This window comes from Micrasema longulum, unplaced genomic scaffold (assembly GCF_059751315.1).
Source record: "Micrasema longulum isolate JH-2025_06_02 unplaced genomic scaffold, ASM5975131v1 h1tg001368l, whole genome shotgun sequence".
NCBI lineage: Eukaryota > Metazoa > Arthropoda > Insecta > Trichoptera > Brachycentridae > Micrasema > Micrasema longulum.
Window position 1 is genome coordinate 168,098 of NW_028278554.1, and position 17,276 is coordinate 185,373.

General features: G+C 30.0%; 1 protein-coding gene across 2 annotated transcripts in view; it reads left to right on the top strand.

The window, feature by feature from the left end:
• LOC148275650 (limbic system-associated membrane protein-like) overlaps positions 1-17,276 on the top strand; it is a 107,305-nt gene that overhangs the window by 72,301 nt on the left and 17,728 nt on the right. For both annotated transcript variants that reach the window (XM_088235379.1, XM_088235380.1), the window contains exon 5: positions 10,351-10,434. In XM_088235379.1, coding sequence (XP_088091505.1) covers positions 10,351-10,434 — 84 coding nt within the window. The remainder of the gene's footprint in view (positions 1-10,350; positions 10,435-17,276) is intronic.

A 17,276-nucleotide genomic window follows, 5' to 3' on the forward strand; every position in this document is an offset into this window, starting at 1 on the left:
CAAATAGAATCCGTACCAAACAACCTAAACTGTAATTTTCACAAACATCTGATTAAACTTTAAAATTAAGAAATATATTTATCAACAATATTTTGAGTTGGTCGAATTTTTTCAACCTCATCTCCATGGGAGCTATTCAAATTATTATATTTCAAAAGGGTTTTTTAAATTTGAAAAGAAGATTTGAAAGTTAAAGGGTTTTAAAGGGCCTTTAGTCGGTTTTTCTCTGGTAAAAGTGACCACTTCACAGTGTGTAATATTCATAAATCTGCCTAAGTTTCATTATGCATATTTGTTTAATTCTTCCAACTGTTCATTTTTGTGAAGTCAAAAGTTGGACGTGGATCCAACCATTGAAGAAAGGCTTGAAGAGACTTCTTGGACATTATATCGACCCGTGAAATGTAAAAGTTACCAAGCGACGTATAACAATTTTTATAAAAAGCGAATTAAAGATAATTTTTTTCAATTAATAAAGAATTTCATACAACAACGTTATGATGAGATTCTTTATTAGGTAATTAAAAAGAAGTGATAAGAGATAGAATGCCATATCACTCTGACTTTGCACACATACCTCGCTTCCTCTACATTCACACATCTTCTAATGCACGAACGTCGATTATTCGTCGTACCATGTCTTACAAGTATTCTTCATTTTCTGCATCCATCGCCATTCAAATCTTTAATCCTTAAGCCGTTTTTTCGCTTTTCATTCGTTTTACATGTCCAAAATAACTCAGCATTCATTTCATGATTTTTTTCGATAATGTTAGTCTCAGCCTCACACGGATCTCGAGATTTGTGGACCTGTCATCATAATTTTACCTTACATTCGCCTGAGGGATTGCTTTTCGAAAGCATGCAGTCTTTTTTCATCTTTGTTTTTATTCCATTCTTCATTCCAATACACATAAGGGTCGGCACCAGAACTCCAATGTAAACTACTAGATTTGCCTCTTGCAATAAAAAGCAACGCCATGTTTCATGAATTTAACAATCGATTGTCAGTATAAGACTCGGAGAAGAGAAGAGAAGAGGTATTGTGTCGAGGCGCCTCGACACAACACACGAAAGCAATGTAGTTCTACCCATCAAATATCCATAAAAGCGATATACGCCAGATGGCTCAATAACACACCACTCCACGACACATAAAAAACAATTTAATTCTACCTTTAATCAATTTGTAAAAAGCACAACATACAAATATTGACATAAAAATATTCACAAAACAAGAAAAATTTCAAACAATTAAATAAGCTTATTCTCATCATCATCATCATCATCATCATCATCATCATCATCATCATCATCATAATCACCTTTTCGTGCCATATGGTACATAAGGCACTGCATTCATACATAAATCACAGCGTATTTCAATCATTTTTATTAAATTAAGGTAAGATGATCAATATTATGCTTCAGGTATTTCAAATGAACCATGTCGGAAATTGAATGCTAGACTCCTTGCATGGTAGGCAAAAGCGCTAAACATAACACCACGAGGCCGACATAGTCTAATACTCTAAATACAAATTATTTTTTCATCACAAAAATTAATTCAGGCCTAAAAGGGTTCAGTCGTACGTTATTAAATTTTTTTTAAATTTCCTTTAAGATAGTAATATGGTTTCAAAACGTCTCTCCATCGATCTTCAATAAGATAATGTTATGAGAATCACTTATTGTTTTGTCAATTCGATAAATTTATCAGAATTCAAGGTCTTCTGACTTGCACGATTAAATAAATTATTGTTCTCCTTGAAAGCCTCGCTTCCCCCGAGAATATTTGATATAAATGTTGTTCTTGTCATTACATTTAACTACATCATATAATATTAAGCAATGATTTTTATCGTACCATTACTTTCTGTTCTAATTATAATTTTTGACTAGCAGGCAGCCGAATTACATACATAGTAAAATGCATTTGTTTTATTCTTGGGGTCTTATAAGTTAACATATTACAAAATAGATGAAGAACATTTAAGAGAAGGTAATATAGAAGTCTAGGCATCTACAGGGCTTATGACCTGTAAATGGCTGGTTTAAGTAGCCACTTTACACACTGTGTAACATTCGCCATTCTGCCCATATTTTAACATCTATATTCCTTTAACTCTGTCCTTTATTGATGTTTGTGAAGTTTAATCCATCTGGTCCATGAAGAAGTAAAGAAATTGAAAAAATAAAATTTTCAGGCGTTGCCTAGTATATAGGTGAAATAGTTAAATCATATGAATTTCACCAGCATAAATAAAGGTTTCAGCTCTTTAACAAAAAAAATAAATATGGGCAGAATGGTGAATTTTACACAGTGTGTAAAGTGGCCACTTAAACCAGCCATTGGCAGGTCATAAGCCCTGTAGATGCCAAGACTTCTATATTACCTTATCTTAGATGTTCTTCATCTCTGTTGTAATATGTTAATATAAATAGCTCCCCAGGGAGTTGAATCCAGTCCTTGTCTACAAAAATTTGGACAAACTCAAAATATTGTTGCCGTTTAAGTTATCTATAACAATAATAAAAACAAAATATGTTATGCTATGTATACGACTTCATTCGAGTCATTGAAATTTTGTAATTATTAATTAACAGTAAGAGGTAAGTGTTTTTGTGATAAAATTGAAAAATACATAATATTGTCGTGGCTCATTAAAAAAAAACAATTCAGAGTTAAATACTATTTTGATAATAGTAGTTGAAAACACATATTCTTATGGTTTATTTCGAAATATAAATTAGGGTGAATATATATATACAAATAAAGAGATGTAAGGATCGGGTTGTGGTCCCGTTGCTAGTGTCTCGGACTCACGGCTCAAAGGTTCGTGGTTCAAATTCTACTCTTGATTGAAACCAACTTGATTGCTATTTTCTAAAAGTGAGTTATACCTCGTAGAAAATGGCCGTCAAAATGAAATATTTGGATAAATCATATAAACGAAAACATTTATTTTATAAAAAAAATTAAAAAATATTTCGTTCTAATATTAAATTTTAATTGACAAAAATGATATTGATTTAGCGTTGATACCACGATAATTAGTCTAAAATTCATGTGCGCGAGTATAATAGATAGACGCAATGAATCAATTCTAGAGTATTGATATAATATAAGGCAAGATGAAGAATAATTGTTATTTTTTTCAAATATTGATTTACATAAAGTTTTGAATAGATAAATAAATTTTAACAGACGAAAATGACCATAATTGAACGTTGGTACTTTCATAATACGGCTTTAATTCTTACGCGCAAGTATAAAGAACGGACGCAATCAATCAGTTCTAGAGTAGGTACTATTATTAAAGATATATTATTGTATTATTTAGGATACAACTCAATTATTTTCGCGATGTAAAAATGTTTGTCTGCCTCGTAGTGTAATGGTCAACGTGTTTTCCTGATATTCAAGAGGTCTCGTTCGATTTCTGACACGGTTGACATGAAATATTGAAATAAAACGGTGTTTTTACGGTGAAATATTTCATAGTACCCGGATTAATGCCTGGAACGTAAGACTGAACATATAACCTTCACGTAAGAATTTTTTTATCGAGATATGGTGAGATTGGTGTACCAATACAGTGCCCTATGCATCGTTAGGTGAGGAAAAGAAATGATGATGATTACAGAATGATTCAATTTGACGTTATCTTTATATATCTTCAAATCATTTTCAATTATCACGAATTTGTATTTTTACTGTGCCAAAAATATTTTCCAACATATAAATCCCCCTTTGCCAATATATATCATTGTGTAAAATTTTCAACTTTAAAAATAAATAAATGATTTATCATTTGAATAAACTCATTTATACAGTGTTACATTTCATTTTTGATCGTTTTTGCAGACCTAAGACAGAAATAAATGGCAAGGATAAAGGTCATATTTAAGGATATCTTTCAGACACGGAATATATTTAATGTCTGATAAAATGAATTATTTGAAATTTCCAACGCCAAGCGTATAATTATTTACCATGCTCAACTCAAATAAGTTTAGTTTCATTTAAAAAGTATCGTTTATCAATTGCTAATTCTAAATTGGTCTATTCGATTTCAAAAATACATTTTTATTTCTTCTACTTTATTTTACATTCTTAATCTTCTTGCTGGTCTCATCGTTTATTTTCTAGTGTCATTTTTACTTATTGTTTTTTAACATAATCTACTACTTTAAAAATATTTTTTATTGAAACTTTAACAGGACCATTGCATTAATTTTAACACCCATTATTTTTATAAAGTCTTGTGTTTTCCGACAAAAATTATGATAATGAATAAAAATTAATAATTTCTAATTATGTCTGTATATAACCATTCACCGACTCTCCTATACCTACCGGTTTCAAGATGTACCCGTCTCTTCATCAGGACTCCAATTTAACCAACAAGCAGAACTTACTTTACACCTTTACCATAGCCATTGCACAAAAATATAGAACCAATACGCCATGCTTTTACTAAGTTACCCACACATGCACTAATAAGGTTATAAAAATATTATATGATGTGGGAGAAAAAGTTAGGAAAAGAGAGGTGACAATTACAATGGGATATGGTTTAAAGGAATATATAAAAAGGTTGTTTGATTGTTAATCAAAAGAATATGATTTTTAAACCTGCACTTATAATAAACCTCTAGAAATAATGATAGCAGATACATTAATGGCACTCGCGTTTTATTCAATGATAACTTAAGTTTAAAAGGATTAAAAAAATTAAGTGACTGTTTCTTCGTTTTATAGCCGTAACAAAATAACAGTCATGTTCAAAAGCGGTAGGCATATTAATCTTAATATACAATTTACCTCGCTAAGATCAATTAAAATAATAATTAGTAAATTTTTCCTTTCTTTTTATACATACGTTTTATTGTAGGTATCGTATATATATTGCATAGTTTGCACAAATGAACTCTTATTTTTAAATTTATACAGGATGTGTACACTCTGTATGCGATTCAGCTTCCAGTCACATTGTTTGGAGTTTCATGCTTACTAAAGAATGGAATTTATTCACTCTATTCCCAAGCAGTTGCGTTCGTGTAAAAACAAAGAAAATACGCTGCATGCATTTTTGCAATGGAAAACTTAAAAAAATTATAAACCATGCTTATTTTAACGTTTGCGCTTATAGAGAACAAATATAAGCTCATATAAATGACAGGAACTTTGTAGATTTATTATCCTAATTATATATTATCATTTTATTTCGAAAACTATAAAAACACTTTTTTACTAATTATAATTCTTACTTATTTTGTAAACCATCGTCATTATTCACTTTTGGATCAAATGGTGCATAGAACACTGCATCGGTACACCAACCGTAGTGTATGTTTATCATTTTTGTTACATAAAGGTAAGATGATCAGCCTCATCCTCTGCAATATTGTAGTGTAAAAACACCTTTATAAATTAATTTTTCATGACAATAATCTAAGATAGTCTAAGATCTATTTGTATGGCATACAAACGCGCTGGCCATTTGATCACGAGGCGAACATTTTAATAAATACTTCATTGGATCATCAACTACATATCAATTTTAGGGGTAATAACATTTATTTATTTATCAAAATAAGACAAGGAGTCAGACAGAGATGCTCGCTGTCTCCAGTATTATTTAATGGATATATACAGTGCGCAATCGATGAAATCAGGGGGAAAATGAGTCATAGAGAGGGTGTTAAAATACATGGGAAAAAAAAGACATGATAAGGTTTGCCGATGACATCGCCCGGATTTCTAAATGTGAAGAAGAACTCACTGAGGCTCTGACCTCTATGGAGAATGTTTTAAATAACAAATTTAATATGAAAATAAACAGTAGCAAAACCAAAATAATGGCTGTGGCCCGTAATGAGCAACGAATAAATATAGTAATGTCAGGAGCAACTCTGAAAAACGCGAAAGAGTTTGTGTACCTTGGAAGCAAGATCACCTGGGATGGGAAAACTAAAAGAAAAGTCTACTGCCGCATACACCAAGTGAGGCTTGCGTTTAACAAAAAATCAAAGATTTTTGAGTCAAATAATATTAAACTAAAACTTCGCAAGCAACTTGCCAAGACATATGTATGGAGCTAAAAGATGTACGGTTGTGAAACATGGTGCCTTATCGAAAGAGATAAAAAAGACTAGAGGCCTTCGAGATGTGGTGGGAGACCACATCACTAATGACAAGGTTCTCAACAGAATCGAAGACGATAGGCACCTAATCAAAACCATCTCAGAGAGGCGAGCCTGGTGGATCAGCCACGTTTTGCGCCATGACGGTCTCCTGCACAACGTCATAGAGGAAATAGCTGAGGGGACAAATTATAGAGGGCGCCCCCAACGGGAATATTTGGAGCAAGTGTGCGAAGATTTTAACTGCGCCTCATATGTCGAGCTGAAGAGGGCTGCAGAAAATAGAGACCAATGGAGCACGAGATGCAGGACTTTGCTGCCAACCAATCCCCAGGATTAAGACTGCAAAGAAGGTTATTAAATTAAATTTAAATTTTGTAATTGGTAATTTTCAATTATATTTCAAGAACACATTTCAAGTTTTGGGAAAAAGCTCATTCCGTCAATGAGTCATAAAAAAAATACTTTCATATTATATAAAAGCCTTTAAATTATGAGAATCATGACAAAAGATTTGAAGTTGACTACTTAAATATATTTACGTTATACTTAAACCTAAAATTTATGGAATAAAAATCGATTGAAAATGAATGCTTGTATTTGTTTTAAGAAACGATGATTTTGTAAAAATGACAATGACTCTTTTATAAGCATTTTTCTTATATCACTATCCAGTAACTTCAAGGATAAAATTGAAACACTGTCTCACACGGGAAAGTTGGGACACAAAATAGTTTTAAAAATCTATGTAATAGTCATGTTATTCTTAATAATACGTATTTAACTATTGTATAAAAACATACGCGTTAATGTTTTTTTTAAATTGTTTTAAATACGTAAAAACCATTTTAACACCACCAAATGGCTGACTTACTATCCTGTCATATTGCCAAGAACAATATTGGGACTTTTGGATCCAAGCCTCAGACTTATTGGCAAAAAAATGAATCCAGATAAACTTAATCTACATGGAGTAAATGCGCTTTGTGTTATTGTTTATCCTGAAAAGCAACGATCTCTAAATGTAAATGAAAGGTACAGGGCTTTTGTCAGATATTGCCGTTTTTTATTTTTGTTATTTATTCATACAAAAACATATATATTTCAAAAAAATAAAGATAACGTATCCCAAACTCTATGAAACTAAGAGCCCGGTGTTAAGTTGGGATGCAATAAAATGGAAAGTTGAAGCATGTACATTATTAAATAATAGCAAAATTAAAAATTCTTACAAAACATATATTTCAATAAACATCTGAACAACACGCTCAAACATACATAAATCCATACAATATATCGCAGCAGTCTTTTGCAATAGTATCTTCTCTTAGACAAAATCCAAACTAGAGTGTACTCTTTTCAGAAGAGTACACTCTTTTTTAAAATGGCTTTCGTTTCATTCATCCTCATAACCATATTGCAAACACGAATGGTATGAAAAACTGTTTCACTTGTATACAAAAGCCTTTGTCCATTTTTGCAATTTTATAAATTTAAGAACATCAGATTGGACTTTTTCAATTATTTTTTTTATTTCTTAGCTCCAACGCTCTTCATATAAGTCACCAAAACATAAATCCGACAACCATGCATGTAGGACTGCATAATAAAAGTATAATTTGCTAAACTTGCAGTGAAAGTCATCATCATCATTCCATGTTTGCTCTCTTGGTGAAGCACATGTTGTCCACAAAGATCCTGCAGGCATCTCTGTCAGCTGCCAGCTCCTGTGCATCTTTCCAAATCAGGTTCGCGTCCCGTAGTTCTGATATGAACTGCCGACGGACAGTCAGCAGTGGCCGTCCAGGACGTCCAGTCCCCGGTACTTTGTAAAGTAGGCAAGCATGATTTTGGCTCCCAGGAGGTATCCGCAGTACATGGCAAGCCAACCGTATCGCCTCCGTTTATAAGGCATAGACTTTTTTGTCATTGAATTTAATACAAAAAAACGCCGTTTTGCTATCATCGGTATTTGCAATATGGTCATTAAGAAGAACAGTAATATCCAACAAAGGTCTTCCACATAATTTGTCAAACTTAAAGTGACAGTTGTAGAATTAAATTCAATTAAAATCGCAATATGTGTACTTAAATAGAAAAAAATTGAACATTTAAAAGTAGCAACTCGTTTATTTAAAGAAAAAAAAACTTTTTTATGGTATGAGCGAAAACGATAAAACGGTTTGTTCGAGCACTTTCCAGAAATAAGAATATTCAGCCTTAACATTTTACAAAGACATCAAAAGTATAATCCATACTTAATTCTACCACATGGTGCTGGCTGTATTTATTTTAATTAAAAGATCAGTTTGAGACATTTGCGCGAATGAACGCCTCCGCGAGTAGAATGTCAATTTGTGTTAGAATGAAAAATGCTTCGGTACGCTTTACTCTTTTCACGTTTGCCTCATCTAAAGTATCAACTTCTTGGTTCTCAGTTAGAATCGCTTTCAAAGCGATATTTTTCCTGCTGGGACCCACTTAAGCAGATTGTTAGATTACCCTCGAAAGTGGAGTTCTCGATGTGCGCTACGTTGGCGTTGGCTGAAGAGACACAACTCATAATAAATGCTTTGATCCTCTGTTACAGTCATTCTATGACAACAATTGGAATAAATGGATTATTGAAACAATGAATGATACGTTTATTTATATACATAATTTAATTCATCTAAGAAACGTAAAATATTGTGCATAACAAAAAAAAATATATTTGAAGCACTAACTTTGTGGTTATTTATTATGACAAAATAAATATGAAACAACTTTATTTTAAACAGATTTTTTTCACACATCTAAAAATTACTTTTATTTTTACTTTGTTAGTTTATTCATTTACATTTGTTTATTTTTCTTTTTTCTACTAGTTTGTACACGCATGTTTAATTTTTTAATTATAAATGGTATATTCTCTAATTTATGTGTTCTTCAATTTTTTTATTATTATTGGGGATATTTTCAAATTTATATTTATGCTTCAATTTTCAATATTATTGGTTTTTTTTTCAATCTCAATTTATGTTTAATTTCTTAATTACTAATGTTTTTTTTATAATTTGTATTTATGATTCAATTTTTATTACTATTGGTATGTTTTAAAATTTATAATAAAAATGTCTCTGTATAAATGGTATATTTTCTAATTTATATGTTTGATAAAAATTTTATTTATATTACCTGCATGTTTTCTAATTTACATTAATATATTTTTTTTTGAGGTTATTTTTATTTTTTGAATTTATTAAACATCATTTAGTGAAATAAAAAAAACACATGAAAAAAGAAGGTCCTTCCTAAACACAGGAATTCCCTAGCTAGTCGACACCTGAAACAAAGAAACTCTGTACATTTTAAAACTGTGAAATCCATTATAAAAAAATAAAATATAAATTAAGGAAAATTGTAGAAAAATTTGCAAAGATAATGTCGTTTGATATAATCAAACTGGCAAAAACCGACTTTAAAAAATAAAAAAGTAATGATTGCGATTTAATCTACATTAAAAACCTCCAAGAAATCTTAAAATAAGATCGAAAAACACAAAAGGTGCCCAAATAAAAAATTTATTTCTCAATTCGCAAGCCATCTTATAGAAAATAATTATTGTTTAAATAAATACACTGGATTAAAAGTTCTTCATGTTGAATCTAAAATATTAAAATTATGCAACTTGGAAATCGGAAAAATTAAAAAAAAAAATTCATTATTAGAAAAAAAAGTAACCAAACAAACAATATTTCCTTAAATCCACTCCTGTCAAGTTTTTAAGGTCGTATCCATCTCGCTTCATACATTCCGCAATTACAATAACATCACGATGAAAAGACCCTTCTTATTAGCGTTATAATATGTATAAATAATTTAATATTTAGTTGTCATTGTTTAAATAAAATATTATAGAATTAATTAGTTAAGTATATCTTGATAAAAAAGCTTGTGTAGCTTTGAAACCGGTCAGTCAAAAATAACAAATAAGTGGTTGAAAACTAAGTGCTTTTTTTGCACAACCATCTGAATAAATACATCAGGTACATAACTAACAGTGCAAATCAAAACAACTGGTAAAACAATTTTTTCAATAAAATTTCAAGGAAAACTATTTTATGAATATTAAATACTTTACTTGTATAAATTTTAATGTAAAATAAAAAATGTTTTTTTTTCATTTTGTTAAAATTTAATAAAAAAATCTTGTTTTAGATGCTTCACGGAGAGGCCTCTGAGGACTGGACGTTGCAGATAAAATACGTCCAGAAACGTGATAATGGAACTTACGAATGTCAGGTAAAGAAAATCATTATTTTTCATTATTAGAGCTGTCTAAAAAGAGGATTATAAAACAAACTCTGCTGAAAAGGCTTAACCAGATAACACAGAATTGACAAAATGGCTTTTTTAATCTTAATCTACATTAAAACATAAGTTTAATAATTATTTATGGTTTTTTTAATATTTGGGTTCCAAATAAGCAAATAAATGCAAGTCTTAAGAGCCTCACTTTTCAACGTAATATCAGCGCATCTAACGTAAAATACATTTATTATTATTTATTCCCAAAATCAACACCTTAAATCCTGAATTGTTTATCTTTGTTAACAAATTACAGCAAAAAAAATGTAGAAAAAAAAGCAAATTTTATTTATTGTGATTTTTCCAAGTTGGAATCCCCGTGTAGTCGTCTTAATTGCTACACTACGGAGCAGCCTGCATTCACATAAAAATCAATAATATTAATTGTGAATGCAAGTAAATACAATACAAAACATTTTTCAAAAGGTATAAGGTACGCTTTATTGAAACACAGTTTGTGTATAGTAAAATGTTTATGGACTAAGGTTCCACACCCTAGAGCAGCGATAGGTAACCTATGACACGCGTGTCACTAACAAGTTTCCAACTCAAATCACTCCCCCCAAGGAATTAATAGTCCTGAACCCCTCTTAGAAATTGATTTTGTACATAAAAGCTCAATACGCTCTTTCAAAATATTACACGCTCTTGGTGCAAAAAAGAGAGATGTCTCTAAATAAAATATAAATATTTTTGCATTTTACATAAATAATCAACGTATGTGTCATTATTTAAAAATACTGATTTAATTTTAAATTTTGAAAATATTTTTTATGCATTATGTAATGAATTGTTAAATAATGATTTCAGCACCTTACCGTCGCGTCTTTTTCAAAGGAAAAACAAAAACATTTATTTGTACCTAAGTAATTGTTGTGGCTGCATTTTGCTAGCGGTAATTAACCAACTTCAAGTTAATTAACAGTCTGCAGTGTCACGCAATAGTTCACAAAGTCACGAAATAAAAATTGCGCTGAAAAGTGGCTCAGTTTTCTAAAACCACGTTCCACTAATGGGAGTAACTAAAATGCACTTCTCTATAGAAAAATGCCAAGAGGTACATCGTTTACTCTGTGAAAAATAATGGCGGTATGTCGCGTTTTTATATGTTGCTGTAAGGAAAAATTGCCGATGAAATACTTGACAAAATGAACGCTTTTTAAATTTGAAATACATCTACATTATTTTGGAAGAAAATAACGAAATAGTTTTTAATCTGCTTCACATTGCACTTTCAGGACGAAAACGACTCGACTAAAAAATATTTTTTTTGGAAAATTGCAAAAAAAGAATTGAATTGTGATACCTTGGTATTATTTTGTTGATTGTTTCGTATTTTTCAAAGAAAGCACCACATTATGAATTTAAATTATACCAAAAGCTTTAAGCTATGAATCCATGAAAAAAAAACGTAAAAAAAATAATTTCTAATTAGTTTAAACAAGATATTTATTTGATGAGTCATTTTTTTATTGAAAAAAAACAATCAAAAGCACTTTAAAACATAAGATATTGACATAATTTTTATTAAGTTAGATCAGGTCACCAAACACATGTTTTTTATATATTCACGAAATGACATAAACTTAAATAAGTCAATAAGATTATCAATTATTTAAAAAATAAAATGATATTTAATTCGATAAGTCACTAAGATTATCGGTAAGTCGAAACAAAACGATCACAAAGCTAATTTGGTAGTTTTGATATTCAAAAAGATGAAGTAGTCATGCCATTTGAATCAAAATAAAATCTGCTCTACCGCTTTTCGGTCACTTTATGTTTGTCTGCATTGTGTCCTTCACACACCAAAGTAAACACAATACTGATTGCGTTGCTTCCATACTGACATGGAATCTAAATTCTCTGAGTAATAATGAGACCGATGTAACGGTTTTGTTATATTCCCACCCAAATGTTGCGTTTTTTTTAATACAGAAATATGGATAATGTTTATTGAAGTCGTTTTATGATCCTCATGCTTAGATTTTTTTGAGTTTAGTCGTTTTCATCTTAAAGGTGCAATAAATAAGGCAAGCCAAACTGAGAAATACCGAAGTAAAAAAACTCAGATTTGCTCACTAATATTTTACCAGTGGTGCATTCGGCACGGCGCTGGTCAACCAATTGCAATTAAATTAACCAGTTTTGCTCTACTTGCGCCAGTCCAGGAATCATGAAATAATGAAGTTCAAACTTTAAAATAAAAAAATCTGTTTTAATCTATTCAAAATCTCAAGAATGGTAGACAAACGTTCCAACTACTACACAATGAGGCGGAATTACCTTCATTTAATTTTTTTATTCAGTACTTTTACCTTAAAGCACCCAACGAGACACTCTCGCAGGGTTCAGTTTTTATTTCACACAGACAAATGTATTCTTCATTTGCCTGGTTACAGAGAAAATATTTTTTAATAATGGTGTAAAAAAATTCCCTTAATTTAAGTTTACTGTTAAAATGGAGAAAATATCACTTGGAGAAAAAATTAAAAAAAATGATAGCCACGTCATGCGTAGAGATAAAGACTACTCAGTAAGAAGAGCGTTCAACATCTCAGCTAAAACTTGAGGTAGAAGATGGTGGTCTGATATTGAGGAGTTGATGTCACATGATGTACCCGTTGTGACAATTTAGAACATAAAATCCTGGCGCTTGCATGCAAGGAAACAAAACCCTGGATGAACCAGGGTAGATAGGCAGGGAGAAAAGGGAGAAACTAAAAAAAAAAAGCTTTTCAATATGTTGTCGATGAAAAAAATATGTGAAGAAATTCTTAAGGCTGTAGTCTGGTAAAACGCACGCAAAATGAGAAAATCGTACGATTTTCCCTATTTTAAAATAATTGTTTTTTTAATCACGCAATAATAAACAAATTAAAAAACATAAATTAGATAAAAACGATAATTTTTAAAGGTTTTTGTGTTAAAAAATATACTTTTAAGTTTTTATGTAACTAAAATATAATTACTTTTTAAAAGGTTTCAACTAAAATATTTCAATAAATATATATTTTTTTAAGATATTACCGAAGGCATAATTTTATGTAGAAATAAAAGAAAATGTCACAAAAATGTTTGTGATTTAAAATGCTTGTATTTCTTTTCAGAAACAAAAAATTAAAATTTTGTTTCAGCCAATTTCATTTTCAATTTATTACAATCAATGTTAGTTCAATACTTAGTGTTTATTTAAATCCCAGATACCTTAGATTAGTTTAAATTTAAATTGGCTTAATCTGCCAGTCTAAAAACAATTATATTTTAGTAACATAAAATTTTTAAGTATACTTTTTTACAGAAATACCTTTAAAAAAAAAAAAAATTTCTGCAAAATGTTTCTTTATTATTGCGCCATTAAAAAAAACATTCGTTTTAAAATGGCTAAATCGTATGATTTCCTCATTTTGCGTGCGTTTTACCAGACTACACCCTTAATGAGCAACAGTAATAACTTCTAAATTATTTATAATCTTTCACATACTTATTGTGGTTTCCTGGGTTGTTATGCCGTTTGTCAATAGCACTTCTTGACAACCGCCTTTGGACAGGATTGCAGTGTTATCAAATACAAGGCATAAAATAAATAAAAAACCCTTACAGTGTTTTGTGTTTGCTAATTTGTTAAACATGTCAAATTTGAAAACTAATAACAATTATAGGGTTGAATATCAACTGAAAAATAATTTTCGCTTCGGGTGCAAATTTTGCATGTTTGTTTAAGCAAAGAGAAAACTATGCAGTAGCTTTTGGCCATTTAAATTTCTTCGGAATACAAACGAAATTTCTTACATTTTGTTTTAGGATTGTTTACTTCATCTCGTGCATTAATGTTCATGGCCATGTGTGCATTATCCATACATGAATGTCCTAAGTAATATACAGTGCACGATACAATCAAGACGACCACAGTTAATATTTTCTTTTATTTATTATTATTTCACAGTTTATAGAACAATAAATTTACTTCAATACTTATCACCTCCTTGTTTTATTTTATTTTTAATAAATCCATAATTTTGAACATTAACATATACGGCAAAATTGCATTTTACAAAACTTATAATATAAACATATATGGTTTGATTATTATTTTAAAAAAAACATACAATAACGTTTACTAAAAAATTAGATACAAGAACTAAACCTAAAAATTATATGACACATTCAGTAGAAGTTTAAAACAATTAAAAATAAATGAAAAAATCAAAAGAAATAATAAAATATTTAAAAGGATAAATATAACAAGAAAATAAAAAAGTACTGCCCTATATAACAATTATACTAAAGGTTTAATTACCATTCACCATCTTTGAAAAAGTTCAATAGGTTTGATCTATAAAAACAATATCCTACGCTAACTATATCCGATAAGTGGGAATAACTCTTGCCGAGTTCCTAGAGTCTAGTTGATAAAGCATTACAAGTTTACACTTTTCGTGAATTGTTGCTAAAAAACAGTGGTACCTGTCTCGTAATTTTTCCAGGCACACGGATGTGTTTTTCCTGTTATATGAATTATAATATATGATTAAAATTCCAAAAACAAGTATGACGTTCGCTCAGAGATATTTCTTTTTTGTGGCCCCATGGTGTTTGATGAAAATATTAAGTTCTCTAAAACGAAAGTTTTTTTCAGGAGAAGTATACAAGTTTGGGTTTTGTTTAACTCTTGTGTGGCTGTGATGTCACACTAGTCAACATACGATACAATACTTGATATATCTCTCTGATTATTTTAATGATGAGGTTGTATTTTTTATAATCTTCAAATCAACATTTTCACACTGGATTCGGAAAGTAAAATTTGTATTACTGTGCTGGATTTTAAAACAACAAATATTTAAACTTGCTACCTGAAAACGATGTTCACAAATAGAGCAATACATCTGTATTACAGAGAGCACAAAAATATAACACATAACAAAGAAGACAGTGACGCTTGTATGTAGCCATCGTAGCCGGTATTATGTGAAACAAATTCAGTCAGTTGTTGACAGTGACAGGGAACGCACGCGTGATTTATGAGCCTTGAATTTATGATATTTATTTTTTTTGCTATAACAGGAATAAATTTTATATTTGTTTTCATACATTGTGGAAAATGAATAATTAAGCTATAATTCTCTATGTTTTTTTTCTTCATATGTCTGAGCTTTACAATATTCCGTCTTTTGCTTGTAAAAACAGAATTTTACATCACCGCGCGCCAAGGGATTATTTACGACAGTCTTTTAAGGGATAAAGGAATAAACCATTGCAGGAGACTACTGCAAGATATTGCAAAGATTTATATAATCTAAAGCGTGTTGTCCAGAAGTTTATTGATATTTATGTTTACGTAATTTTTATTTTTGCCATTGTTTAATAATGTGTGTATCGTCTGAATGGTACAGAAACATGGCAATCTTGTAAATCAAAGATTAGAAAAACACTTTTGATTTTAATTGTCTTTATTTTCCACTCTTTTAGAAGTACAACACTATCAAAACAGGGCGTAGATGTCAACTTGCGAAGAAAAGGCGTATAAAAATAGAAGAAACGAGGTCCGTATACAAAGACAAAGTAATACGGCATTGTATCCTCTCCGCCTACCCCGCGAGGGAGCGGCGTTAGTACACACTCCATTGTTCAAACTAAACTATTCCACTGCCTCTTAATTCTGACTACAGTCTGCCTCAATCAAAAAATGATTTTATTTTGTACTAGTTCAGTATGTATATATACATCCATATAATTTTTAAACTTTTTCAATTTTCTTTCCCAGATTGCATAATGTAAACATTATTTTGAATTTATTTCCATGCCTAGTATTCTGTTTATTCTGTTATTTTCAAGTATTTTCCATACCCTTTTTAATTTGTAGTATATCATAATTTTAATTTTTCTGCTTTTGTTAAATAATATTATAGTTTAAAATTTAAAAACGTCTCTAAAAAAATTATTATCTGTATGTCCCTAAATGAGTTTTTTTTTAAAAAACTCCTTGGGAATATTGTATATAATTATGTATAATATGTTTTCAATATAATAATAAAAAAAAAAATCTGCCCGCGTTCCCCTCTTATAAAGGAGAACAATTAGTTTTTATTATGAACAAATGACCGGCATGAAGACGCCATAGTTAATAATAAATTCGTCTAAAACAAAACTGCGTAATTCCAAACATCACAAAGCTCTATTTCCTTTATGAGAAATATTACGGAGCTAAATCTAAAAATTAAGGATCTTTACATACAAATTGCATTGTTCAAAGAAATAAAATCATACCCTAAATATATTTTTCATAAAGCGCCCTGTTTTACCTACTCTTATAATGATACAAACACAACACACATTGTTTCTTATTCACGACACAATTGTCTAAAAATAATGACAAGGCAAAAGTACATGTTTGAAGCTTCAAAACTTAAATAAAAATACAAGAAAAGGTTAGTATTTATTACGTCATTCAAAAAAATTATCTATGCGCTTACGCAATAAGACATAATCAGAATACTCTATTAGGAACGTAAAAATAAAATATTTTCAGAAATCCGCTCATAAAAGGTCTAAACAATGTGGATGCTTCCAGTGCTTTTTGGCCTCATACGTCATCTATAATTAGAAAGGGGTACGTTATTATAATTTTTTTGTAATATACATGTATTTGTATGAATAAAATAAAAATCTACATTTATATCTCGTCAAAAATGAACGTCACTTTTTTTATTTTTTATTTACTTCTTTTCTAAAAAATAATAATAAATTAAGTGGTTTTAGTAAATGTTCAGGGA